Here is a 12,152-nt window from a genome sequence, read left to right on the forward strand (position 1 = left end):
CACATATAGACAATGACACTGCTCCATTCTCAATTCTAAGCATACTTCATCATGTCCAGACCAGCCAGCTAGCACACATTTACTTTGGGGTATAACTTCAAAGGAGACTCTTTCTACTCAATGGGTAGTACTCGAAGCCGAGAAGACGGAACAGAACGAGAAGGAAAGGCACAACGAGCCATGAAACACGAGATACAATATAACAATCACACTTTGCGTTGAATCTAGTACGGAATTTGGTTTGCAATGAATGAATGCGATGCAAATGTGGGTCAAGTTTAGAGGTCTGGACCGCCGGGTGGCGCAAGAGCATGAGCATCTTCGAGACTTCGATGGGCCTGTTGAGAGCATGGTCGCATCAGCATGTCGACTCATACTGATAACGATGGTGATTATCCTACTCACCTGAAGATCTCGCATCACCCCGGGATCCATTGGAAGCACTGATTTTCTTCTCACGTGCGGGTTACTGCTGCCTGGTGTCGGACTGAGCGGTGCACCAGGCGTTACACCTCCATGTATGCCCAAGCCTACAGGCGAGACCGGCTGCGTGAAGACAGAGACGTCAGTGCGGGGATCTGTTTTTACAACTGGCGCCTGAACACACCTGTGTTGAATCAATTCCTGGATCAGCCATAGGCACCATGTCTTCCTGTAACGATCGATCTAGTGTGAAGCTCTCGGATGGGTCGAAACCGTTCGCAGTCATATCAACGGACACGTCGGTCAGTGGTTCATCCTCGTAAGGCTCCGGACGAGGCGGCATTGGCTCAGTAAGTGATTTCGGTAGATCAGAGGTCAGACCGCTCGCCTGATGGTTTTCGATCGCCTGTTGTCGAAGTCGGATCCATTCATCATAACGCTCGATCGCTCGGTCCGCCTCGCTACAAGGGACAAATCTTTCAGTGCCAATTCGCAATATTTCTTGACACCATACTCACGCCTTTCTCTGAGCCCTGTAATTTCTTTGACACTCCTCAAACATGTCTTGATTGATTTCCATGAAAAGCTTGAGCGCATTATACACCATTCCGTGAATAGTTCTACACAATAGCTGTCAGCGGCTAAATCTGTCGACGCGACGTCATCTACTCACCGGTTCCAGTGCGATCTCGAGTTTTGATATAAAGCCGGGAAGACAATAGGCAACACCACGCCGATATGCTCTCCCATAAGATTGACAATGTATTCGTTGTTCCAATAGTACAGAGCTCGTTCAGCAACCTGAAGTGTGTACGATCAGCATGTTTCAGAGGTGACCTAGAGTAGATCGTTGCTTACCTGGAAATGAGGACTGTTGATACACCTCGCCAACTGTTGGAACAGCGGCTGCATGACCTTGACAAACTCATTTTGCTCGATCACATCGAGTATCTCTTCGACCTCGTTGAGGAACATGACCTCTTTGGGCGAGTTGACCTTGGGCCAGTACCTCAGCAAGCCAAGGATCACCTCTTCCGTCAAGGATGAGTCTTTCTCGAGGAATTGCACAACACAATAAGCCAACTGCGGATGATATAGCGCAAGCGACTTGGCTTTGTGGAGAGGTACCAGAGCTCGTGTAAGGAAAGTCTTGTGTTCCTCTTTGAGTGGCAGAGCGAATCCATTGATGATAGAACCGAGTATCTCGAGCAGCTCGGCGATACCGTTGTGTCGCTCCGTTTCGTAAACGAATTGGAAGAACACATGACTGATTGATCGGCGAATGAACGCTCGTAAGCTGAGGAATTTACCGTAAATTCGGTGTAGAGTGGTTTTGAGGAAGTCTCGCTCTCGAGGGTCTTCGCTGTCAAACAGCTCGAGAAGCTGAGTTCAGATTGTCAGCTACACCGCGCGTGGATTCCACGGTGGAAATCGGCCCCCTCACCTGGATCACAAACGCTTGATCGATATATCTCTTGCCGATATTTGTGTTGAAGTCGGGACTTTCGATGAAGCGAAGGAAGAATTCATAGACGATCTGAAGGTGAGGCCATGCTAGTTCCAGTACAGGCTCGTCCTCCTCGGGGTCGAAGGCGTCGCCAGTAGGGTTGACTTGCGGAGGGATGGATCGGAACAGGTTGGTCGCGAACTGATGGATCACTTGTCAACAATGATCTGGATTTGATTGAGACCCACCATGCCAACAACTTCGGGATAGATAGCCTCGCTGATAACTCCTCTACTGGTGGTGATGTACTCTAGCATTTCATGTAGAGTCTGCGCCTTGACCTGTTTGCCGTGAAGCTCGCTACTCGCATCGTTGAAGTCGAACACCACGCGACATTGTTGCAACTTCTGGATGAACAATTCGTTTCGCTCTTCGGGTCGCACATCTACACATACCTGGTCAGCGATCATTTTCATTTGCACGGCAGGACTAAGACGCCTTACCTGAAAAGTTTGGCAGCTTCTCGATGTCAACCTTCTCAGTAACGTAGAATCTGCTACTCCTCTGCTTCCTGGGTGTCTTGCCTACGATGGGAATGGTATCCTTTGACCCTCCCCTCATTCTGTTCAATGCTCCCGCTTTAGGTGGGATTGGGTTACCATCCGGACCCAGTTGTCTTTCTGGAGAGCCAAACCCTCTTGAATGGGGTGAATGGAGAATGGGATCGGGGGGCATCTCAGTATTAGCAGGTGCTTGAGGTGCTCCTGAAATGACGACCAGTGGAGGCGCAGGAGAGGTCTTATCGGAGACTGGAGAACGTCGAGGCGTGAGAGGTGCACCACTGGCCTGGTGGCCCAACATAGCGATATCGGAAGAAGAGTTGTAAGGCGATGAGGCAGTACGATTAGCAGTTGGTGAGTTTAAAGAAGGGGAAGAAGGGCCGGGCGAGTTGGTGTTTGCGGGTAGAGGAGGTTGGGATTTGATATTCGGCGGGTTGGGTGACTTCGATTGTTTCTCTGACGACTTTGTACGAGACAGGTTCTGTGATGATGATCTAGCGTCAGCGGCCGGTCTCACATCTATGCGGGCCGGAAGACGATCAGGGCTCCAGAAGAGCCGCCTGGTATCAGCGCAACGGCTTGAAGCGAGAAGCTGAATTTTTCCCCTTTATTCGCCATATAGCCCTCGGCGACCCCGATGTTGACATCTCCATTCCCCCCCAGCACCACCAATGACGGTAGACGATCGCTTACCATTGCTTTCTTCAATCCCTTCATTATGTCCAGGATATATGAGACGCGCTATGTCCCTCCGTGTGCTACTGTTTTCTCCACGTGCAAGCCCAGAACTTTTGGACTGGATCACCGAATGAGACTGATCGTCCTATTCCGTCGACACAAGGCTTGAGATTCTGCGCGACGGTCACCTGTGTAGGGCGATCCGTTTGTGTTTCCTTGATGAAGACCGTGTACGGGGTGTGATCGATCAACCTGGGACGTGCTGTACTGCCTGTAGACGGATGTGCAAATGAGGATATGGCCGATGTTGACTGGGATTCCACGTTGAAGTGGAGATGAATCCGGGTACGTGTCTTTGTCTGTAACCTGAACGCGATGTAGTCTGTCGTATGTATAAAGCGTGGTACAGTCGAGATGAGTATGCCAGTGGTAATTGGAGAGGGATACGGTGTGACTTTGTATGGAGAAGTGAGTCGGTGGTATGAGTGGTGGTTGAGTGGTGGTGAGGGGTTGTGAGTGGTGGTGATGATGCTGTGGTGGTTGGTTGGTGGTGGGTGCGATACTGTGTGTGTGTGTGGTCGTTTGCGGGGAAACTCCAGAAACAAGGTCCCCACCTCACTCTCGCTATGGGTATTTCGTAGTTTATTTATTTCCCACCACTGCTGCCAGGGGCTATTTACAAGACAACACAAGTGTGGCACCTTTGTTTCTCCCAGTCTATTCCAGCATCCCACTTTACATGGCAGACCAAACCAGCTTCCGTCCTCTCACCATTCCACACCCTTTCTCCGTTTCGAACCCTTTGGTGTAGGCTCGACGTCTTCAGCATTCAACTTGAACGGCTGTCAACCGATCTCTCCCACCTCTTCCTATCATCCCGCATCCTTTCCTACCAATCCATCATGGGCCGAGCAGCTGACGTAGGTCATCTCCCCTTGTTCTCACACAAGCTGGACATGTCGAGTGGGCACCAAGCTGACGATCTCCTCTCCTCTCATTCGTCCATCATTCCGACTCCCTATATCCCTATGGTATCCTCTCCATCGCGATAACACTTGCCCCTCCTGATGTCATACGCGAATGCCGACGCCATCTGTATCACCTGTTCCCCATCCACCGACAGCTCATCTACAACACGCTTTTCAAGCGAAACTCATCTTATGTCGCCTCCATCTTCGTTGGTGCCTTCACCTTCTCCGTGGGATACGACCTTGCCACGACTGCTTGGTGGGACTACCACAACCGAGGTGTGAGTGGGGATTCATGCTGCTCCCTCCGATCCGCTTCTCTACAGTAATGTGGTCATTATGGTGTTATCGGCTCAAAGCTCAAAACAGCAGAGCGCTCTTGGATGGAGGACTATGTCATGGTGTACAGTGTGAGATATCGTGCTGATCCTGTTCTCGTGCTACTCAGAAACAATGGAAGGACATTCGATCAAAGTACCTCGAGGGTGGTGCTACTGAGTAGATGAATCGACGAGTCTAGATTGCATGTGAGGGGGCGGAATAGGAGATCGACCGGGGGGTGATTCTTTACGAGTCGTGTAGGGATGTATGCATATCGCAACACTATCTAAGCTTTTTGCTCCATATCATGTTCAATCTGGCTAGTGGTAATCACCCAGAATCTATCCGTTGGAGTCGCTGCTCGGTCTACGATTGTCTTTGCTGGATGAGCTGCTGGGTTTTGGCATTTTGGATAGACGAACAATGACTACTGTCTCGCCCGCGTGTAACTAGCCGCTGTGACAGTCTGTTTCGACATTCCACCTAAAATTCCAATCATAAGTCATCGCACGACCCCCATACCATTTGCTCGTCTTCATAGCCCTGAAGATCACGACTCATCCTCTCCGCGCTATCTCAGCACCGCCTGGGCCCTCGTACAATGCTACAATGACGACGCGACACTCCGCTCCCACCCTCACCCACCTTCTCCTTCAATTCCCCCTCCGACCCATCTTACTGTTGGTCTTCCTCCTTTCTCTGGTGACCTTACCGTCAGTCCATGCTCGAGAGCACGAAGATCGTTTCCGGACTCGCGATTTCCACGCTCTGTCAAAAGACGATCTGAAAACCATCGCAGAATCAGATCCGCCCGAATGGAACAGCGTGAATGAAGGACATCTGGGAAACTTGTTGATACCCAGAGTTTGTGAGTGGGCGGTTCCGGCTCCGCTACAAGTGATCGAACTGGAGCTTGGGACAGCAGTAGAAAGAAACCTGCTGATCATGCATGGTTCATCGCATGCTGAATAGCTGGGTCGGCGAACAAGTGAGCTCAGTCTGAAAAGACGATTGTGTTGAGATGTCACGGCGACAGGCTGACGCGACGTTTTACAGCACGCTGGTACAAAATTACATATCCTCGGTGTTCTCTAAGCTAGGATGGCACGAAGAGAAGGTGAATCGGATTGGTGGCCGGATCATGCTTTCTGATCTTCATCATCTGCCTCACATCGATGCGATATCACAAGCAAGATGCCCTCCTGACCCTGCATGTCCGAACACACTCGTTGTCGGACCGAAGCTGACTCTGACCGTCACGGTTCTTCTAGACTCCGTTCACGGGATCCACCCCGATTGGTGATGTCGAGTTCACGAATCTGATCTACACTTTCGATCCATCTGCTCCGAGAAAGGTCGTCTTGGCAGCCCATTTCGATTCGAAATGGTTTCCTGACTTCCCAGCGAACCAAGTGAGTTTTCCTCCCTGATGAAACCTAAAGGCAGCCCATTCTATCTATCTATCTTCCTTTCCTTCTACTCAGTCTTTCTCTGGCTGATCACCTACGACGTCTGTCTGAACAGTTCATAGGGGCGACCGATTCTGCCGCACCATGCGCTATGCTTCTCTCCCTGGCGGAATTCCTCACTCCTCTTCTGACTTCCCGAAAAGAACGTATCGATTCCGGTCAAGCGATCTTACGTGAGGGATATGACGAGGAGGAGATCGCAGAGACGACGATCCAGCTCGTATTTTTCGATGGAGAGGAGGCTTTCCATGATTGGACAGATGCAGATTCCATCTATGGTGCGAGGTGAGTGTTGGTGGAGTCTCTTACCTTGTTTTCGAATTGCTGACATTGAGACTGTATTTCTCTCACCATCCGACAATCTCATAGACATTTAGCATCTGAGTGGGCCGAATCGTTCTTACCCCCCTCTCATCCCCTCACTCGAAGACGACTCTCCCCACCCCCCTCCGTCCTCAACACCATCGACGTCCTCGTCCTTCTCGACTTGCTAGGGAACACGCATTCCAAGATATATAGCTATTTCAGGGAGACGGATTGGTTGCATGCGGAAATGTTGTCGGCCGATGAGAGATTGAGAGCGGACAAGTTGGTGGAGGTGGAAAGAGGTCAAGAAGCGTGGTTTGGGACGGCAAAGTTGCATAAGGGTATGATAGGTGATGATCATGTCCCGGTGAGTGGAGAGTGTCTTCTGTGGTTCGGGATGCCGTACGAGAAGGGGAAGCGAGAGATAGCCAGTGATCGGCAAGAGGTCCGAGCGAGAAGATCCCTTTCATCCGCCATGTAGCCATGTACGAGATGGATGGGGTAGAACGACGAGTCGAATCCATCGAGATAGGAGGACGGATCCCAGAACGGCCCAAGCGAGGTCGAATATCTTCACTCAGCTGACCCATATCCTGTGCTATGCAGTTCATGCAAAGAGGAGTCAGCATCTTACACGTCATATCCAACCCGTTCCCAAGCGTATGGCACACTCTCGGGGTGAGTAATGTATCCTCATCTGACCAAACTCCACCTTATTCGTCATCTAGCATCTAGCATCTACCCGTTCCGCTCCTCATTCGTACCAAAGTTGTCCCAGCCCTAACTCACTCTTTGTCTTGAGCTGATGTTTGTGAAACCAGGATGACGCTTCCGCTCTGTCGTTACCGGCTATGAGACGTTGGAATCGCATTCTTAGAGTGTTCACATGCGAATATATGGCATTATCACCTGATCCCACCGCCCATAAAAAAGAAGAACGGCCAATGGTAGTCTCTAGATCTATCGATAATTTAGTGAGTTTTCCGGTATCAATGCGACCAGCATCATTTCCTCATTGACAACCGACTCCTTAGTAAAGCTTGAATTGGATTAGACCTTTAGCTAGACTACACTGTACAACAGCCATGTAAGACTATAGCTTTTAGACATTCTTGGACATGTATCGAGACTTTTCTCTCCTATCTCTGACGCAAGGAGATGCTATGTAAAATATGCCATGCATCTCGGAACAGCCCTATCATACAACCCTTCTAAATCTGCGATTGTCTACGTGACTACGTGAAAGCAACGCAACGAAGGTTCTACCTGTCGACTTCTCCAAACACCAGATCCATCGTACCGATGATCGCGACGGCGTCCGGCAAGAAGTGATGCCTCATCATGAAATCCGCTCCTTGCAAGTGGGCGAAACCAGGTGCACGGATCTTACACTTGTACGGTCTGTTGGAACCGTCTGAAACAAGGAAGACACCCATTTCTCCCTTGGGCGCCTCGATCGCGGTATAAGTTTCTCCTGGTGGGACAGAGTATCCCTCAGAGAAGATCTAAGTATGATTGCGACTTATCAGCGATGCACTTCGAGTGTTGAAAACTACCCATCGCTTAACTCACCTTGAAGTGGTGGATCAAGCTCTCCATGGACTCCTTCATTGATGCTCGGGGAGGAGGGACGATCTTGTGGTCGTCGACCTTGTAGGCACCCTCTGGCATCTTGTTAAGACATTGCCCGATGATCCGGAGCGACTCTCGGAATTCTTGCACTCGGCAGAGGTAACGGTCGTCTATTCGAACAGTCAGCTCGCAGATCCTGCGATATTTGGAAAGCGCCGCCACTCACAACAATCACCGTTCTTTCCGATAGGAACGTCAAACTCGACCTTGTCGTAAGCGTCGTAAGGGGCGACCTTTCGGATATCCCATGGAACACCACTACCTCTCAACATGACACCTGAGAAACTGTAGTCCAGAGCCTGTTGAGCGGTGACAGGTCCGATACCGATGGTTCTTCCCTTCCAGATACGGTTTCCGGTGACGACCTCCTCGATCTCGTCCACTCGACTGGCGAATTGTGTAGCCCACTTGAAGATGTCGTCGAGCATACCGTGAGGCAAATCAAAGGCAACACCACCTGGTCGAACATACGCCGCGTGCATTCGGGCACCGGACACTCGCTCGTAGAACTCCATGAGCTTCTCACGCTCCTCGAAACCCCACAAGAAGGGAGTAAGAGCGCCGACATCCATGGCGTGGCTGTGGAGATACGATGATCAGTTGACACGCACCATCCGAAAACAATAGCAGGGCAACTCACGTCAAGACGGCCATCAAGTGGTTGAGGACTCGGGTCAGTTCACCAAACAATGTTCGAATCCATTTAGCTCTTTCTGGCACCTCGATGTTGAGCAACTTCTCCACCGCTAGCGAGTACACTAATTCGTTGGTCACTACAGTGAAGGCTGAACTTCAGTTGCCATTTCTCTAGGCGGAAATTTACCCGACAACTCACTCATCGAAACGTAGTCCAATCGGTCAAAGTATGGCAGAGCTTGAGTGTAGTTTTTGTACTCGATGAGCTTTTCAGTTCCTCTATGAAGAAGACCAATGTGAGGATCGGCTCGAAGGATTTCCTGTGAATAGAATTCAGCTTGTGCATCGCCTCACAGTGAATATCCAGGAAGCTCACCTCTCCGTTGAGCTCGAGAATGAGTCGAAGCACACCGTGAGCAGCAGGATGTTGGGGACCGAAGTTGACTGTGAAGCGTAACATCAATCTCGTCAGTTTGACAGGATGCAAAGCGATCGACAACCGAAAGGGCGGAAGACATACCTGTGAAATGCCTCATTTGAGCCTCCCGTCTCGATCCACTCTCCTTCAAGATCTCCTCCGCTGATAACGAGTGCAACCTAAGATCAAGATTTCGCAGATGAGCCTCGTCCCAAATGCGATGAACCTCCAGCTGCTATCCGTCCCCCATTGATCACGCTCTTCTCATGCATATTCCGTCGCCCTTGCCATCTCCGCCGATATCTTTGCAAAGACAAGGTGTCATACTTACTCTTCAACAGAGTGACCTCGGATGGGAGAAGGCTCGACCACGGGAGAAGCGAAAGATCGGATCGGGGTGGTCGAGAGTGATCGGAGCGTTGTTCGAGATGAAGAGGGAGCATTTCGAAGCAAGGGACGAAGATTTCGCATCATCTTGGACGAGAGGGCGATCGCGGTACACTTGCGCGGAGAAGAACAAAGCAACAGATGGGGACGAGAGGAGCTCTTCAAAGCATGAAATCAACTCAATGGCCAGATCGGAATGGATTGTCCCAATACGACGAGAGTAGAGATGGTGGATGACCCGAGCCAATGGTAGGATACGGATTAAGAAGGACGGAGTTAATCATTTGTGGCACTTGGATTACACCGTAGCAAAATCACCACAGTATAGCTTACTCAACCAGGTGATCTGATCTGCAGACATGTATTATGCATGCTGGAAAAGCATACACACCACGAGTCTCGCTGAAAGAGAACCCACCCATCTAAATGATGTATATCAGATATCTACTAATCCCTGATGGACGCCAACCGTCCCCGTCCCCGATGCTAATCCGGGTATTTTGCCTTTTGCATTCGCTCCATGATTACGCCAGGCGTCCGTCTCGCCTCCAGTCAGATCCTCTGCGTCCTCATCATCGTCTTCGAGACTGAATCTGCCCGCGAATCCTTCTTCCTCATCGTCCTCTGTCGCTTCTGCTCGGATCGAAGAGTACCCCGATCTGGCACTGCGTCTTCTCCAAGATCCCCATCCTGGTTTCGAAGTCCCGTTGTCCGACGTTGTTTTGCTTCCAAAGGTGGGAAGGGCGACAGAAGGCATGTGCAATGATGGGATAGGGAATTGTGACAGACCACGTTTGTGGAGATAGAAACGGTTGTATAGCGTGACACCGCCGAACCATGTCAGAATCGCAATGAAGAGGCTAGTTGGAGACAGGAGAGTCAGCGATGGCTTCCCATTCGCTAGTGCAGGACATGATCAAGCAGGGCTATCACTCACATGGCGCCAAATACATAATAATGACCTGACTGTAATTCCTGTTTCGGATTCGTCGGACAAGCGACATGCGATTTCCACTCGAAATAGAAATGACAGGAGTCGGATGGTGGCAGAGCCGCCATAAGAACGGGATTGCCGGCATGAAAGTCTGATGGACTACAGATGAACTGAAAGAAAAGTGCGAAAGAATGGATCGAGTCAGTATGCCTGGACGACTCTTCTACTTTGTTGAGAGACCGAGTGAACTCACCCGGATCGCTGTGGATGCTGTCTCGGCTGGATTCAGAGGACATGGTGATCCGTCCGTCATGATCAACATCGGTTCGTTTGTCATTGGCGATATAGTCAAGTTCGTGTTGACCCCCCTGCAATCGCAACAATCATTATATGTCGCTTGGGTCCAGCCAAAAAGCAGATTCTGAAGCGATTCCCATGCACGAACACTCACCCCAAGGAGAAGTCGCCATCCTGTCTCCTCACGAATCCACCCACTGTATCCGGATCATCGATCTTGTACAGTTCTCCCACTACCCCTCTGCATACATTGAGGTTGTAAATCGTGTCCCCCACCGAAGCGACATAGTCCGCTTTCGCAGAAGAGAGTGAGGAAAGATCGTAATGCGTCCCGTCGTCTAGTGTGACGGTACAAGGATTTGACATGTTGGAAATCCCGATGCGTAGATGGTTCAGATCTCACTGGATTGCGGGCGATTGATGAGCTGGAAAGTATGATGGAAGAGGTGCGGGACAGATGTTGCAGATGAAAGAGAGATATATCTGTTGATCCAATCTACGGTGTCTCCACCTCGGCACCTGTACATGTCATCGGTCGAATCAGTTTACGTAAATCATCTTCTTGGAATCCATCTTCGGCGAGTTGACCTTTCCAAGATGTCATTCTGAAGCTGTCGAGTCATTCCATCATAACAGTCTGATCATCTCCGTATCTTCACTTCTGCCGATAGTCAGACAGCATTTGACCTCTCCATCCTCTGCCAATATGCGTGCCGCTCGATCGTTACTTTCTCTTCGAGCACCACTTCGTCGATCCCTCTTCCCCTCCCCTCGCCTCCTCCACTCCACACCTCGATCGCTAGCATCTGAAGCTCCCCAAGACCCATTTGCCGATCCTGCATTCAAGGGATTCTCCGACAAGATCAAACAACATCAAGGCGCTGTAGATGCGATGTTGAGTCTGGGAAAGATCATGGAGCAAAAGGGTGGGTGTTTCAACACTACACCTGCTTAGCTTGAAGATATTGTAGGAGTCGTTGCTGACGGATATTTTTTTATGATGCAATGCAGGCTTCGATACCACCAAACAACCTAGTATGACCCAGATGGCTAAGATGGCGATGGACAAAGATCTGAGAGAGGCAGCACAAACTGTGAGTTTAGTCACCCCATTCGATTTGTGGCGACTTCAGCTATTGATTGTATCTGTCTTCAGTTATTTTCTGAACTTCAAAAAGCTGGCGTAGATCCCAAGGTTTGTTCATACTGTCGCTCGCATCATGATGATATGCTTGCTGATAGCTTGTGTGACGATCATAGGAAGCGATGGAGATGTTCCAAAGAGCCAACTCCAAATAGAGACAACAAGAATCATCCTGTATCGCCTGCCATACTATGCATACTCATGTATCCACGGACTCAGATCACCGTCGAAGGTATTCCTTGCACTGACTGACGTCCGAAGCGGATAAGGCGTGACGCAGTCTGCGATGCAAGATTTGGTCTGGTTTGATACTGAAAAGCTAGATTTCCGTATGACGCTTCGACCTCCACTTTTCGAGTTCGCTCGTCCTCGTCAACGTTGCGAGTCGCGTCGACAACATCCTCATTTCACAGGTGAACAATCAGTTTTCCTCCTTGGACTACGACACCCATCTATCTATCCATTCACTCTTCCCCTCGTGTAGGGTCGTTCAGCGGCTTGGATGTGATCGAACAGCACACTCGCTCTGGCT

At 50.2% G+C, this 12,152-nt stretch overlaps 5 protein-coding genes across 5 annotated transcripts; 2 read left to right on the forward strand and 3 right to left on the reverse strand.

Annotated features, from left to right (window-relative positions):
- Positions 1 to 278: 278 nt before the first annotated feature.
- Positions 279 to 3,147, reverse strand: IAR55_002347 (uncharacterized protein; the record flags this gene model as incomplete). The annotated part of the gene is made up of 10 exons (XM_066945461.1): positions 279 to 338; positions 406 to 546; positions 608 to 884; positions 942 to 1,043; positions 1,097 to 1,224; positions 1,282 to 1,806; positions 1,868 to 2,071; positions 2,119 to 2,315; positions 2,374 to 2,911; positions 3,124 to 3,147. The coding sequence occupies 10 exons, from the start codon at positions 3,145 to 3,147 to the stop codon at positions 279 to 281; spliced, it is 2,196 nt and encodes a 731-aa protein (XP_066804150.1).
- Positions 3,148 to 5,006: 1,859 nt separating this feature from the next.
- IAR55_002348 (uncharacterized protein) lies at positions 5,007 to 7,226 on the forward strand (the record flags this gene model as incomplete). The annotated part of the gene is made up of 9 exons (XM_066945462.1): positions 5,007 to 5,265; positions 5,370 to 5,385; positions 5,454 to 5,514; positions 5,669 to 5,809; positions 5,922 to 6,151; positions 6,236 to 6,539; positions 6,779 to 6,850; positions 6,994 to 7,146; positions 7,212 to 7,226. 9 exons carry the CDS (start codon positions 5,007 to 5,009, stop codon positions 7,224 to 7,226), a joined length of 1,251 nt encoding a protein of 416 aa, XP_066804151.1.
- Positions 7,227 to 7,434: 208 nt separating this feature from the next.
- IAR55_002349 (NADH-ubiquinone oxidoreductase 49 kDa subunit) lies at positions 7,435 to 9,332 on the reverse strand (the record flags this gene model as incomplete). Its single annotated transcript, XM_066945463.1, has 8 exons — positions 7,435 to 7,677; positions 7,745 to 7,914; positions 7,971 to 8,383; positions 8,445 to 8,577; positions 8,640 to 8,760; positions 8,817 to 8,884; positions 8,961 to 9,037; positions 9,190 to 9,332. 8 exons carry the CDS (start codon positions 9,330 to 9,332, stop codon positions 7,435 to 7,437), a joined length of 1,368 nt encoding a protein of 455 aa, XP_066804152.1.
- Positions 9,333 to 9,681: 349 nt separating this feature from the next.
- Positions 9,682 to 10,842, reverse strand: IAR55_002350 (uncharacterized protein; the record flags this gene model as incomplete). Its single annotated transcript, XM_066945464.1, has 4 exons — positions 9,682 to 10,105; positions 10,183 to 10,349; positions 10,433 to 10,547; positions 10,631 to 10,842. 4 exons carry the CDS (start codon positions 10,840 to 10,842, stop codon positions 9,682 to 9,684), a joined length of 918 nt encoding a protein of 305 aa, XP_066804153.1.
- Positions 10,843 to 11,182: 340 nt separating this feature from the next.
- IAR55_002351 (uncharacterized protein) lies at positions 11,183 to 11,775 on the forward strand (the record flags this gene model as incomplete). The annotated part of the gene is made up of 4 exons (XM_066945465.1): positions 11,183 to 11,402; positions 11,488 to 11,570; positions 11,633 to 11,671; positions 11,737 to 11,775. 4 exons carry the CDS (start codon positions 11,183 to 11,185, stop codon positions 11,773 to 11,775), a joined length of 381 nt encoding a protein of 126 aa, XP_066804154.1.
- Positions 11,776 to 12,152: the final 377 nt, after the last annotated feature.

Source organism: Kwoniella newhampshirensis, chromosome 4 (genome assembly GCF_039105145.1).
Source record: "Kwoniella newhampshirensis strain CBS 13917 chromosome 4, whole genome shotgun sequence".
Classification (NCBI taxonomy): Eukaryota; Fungi; Basidiomycota; class Tremellomycetes; order Tremellales; family Cryptococcaceae; genus Kwoniella; species Kwoniella newhampshirensis.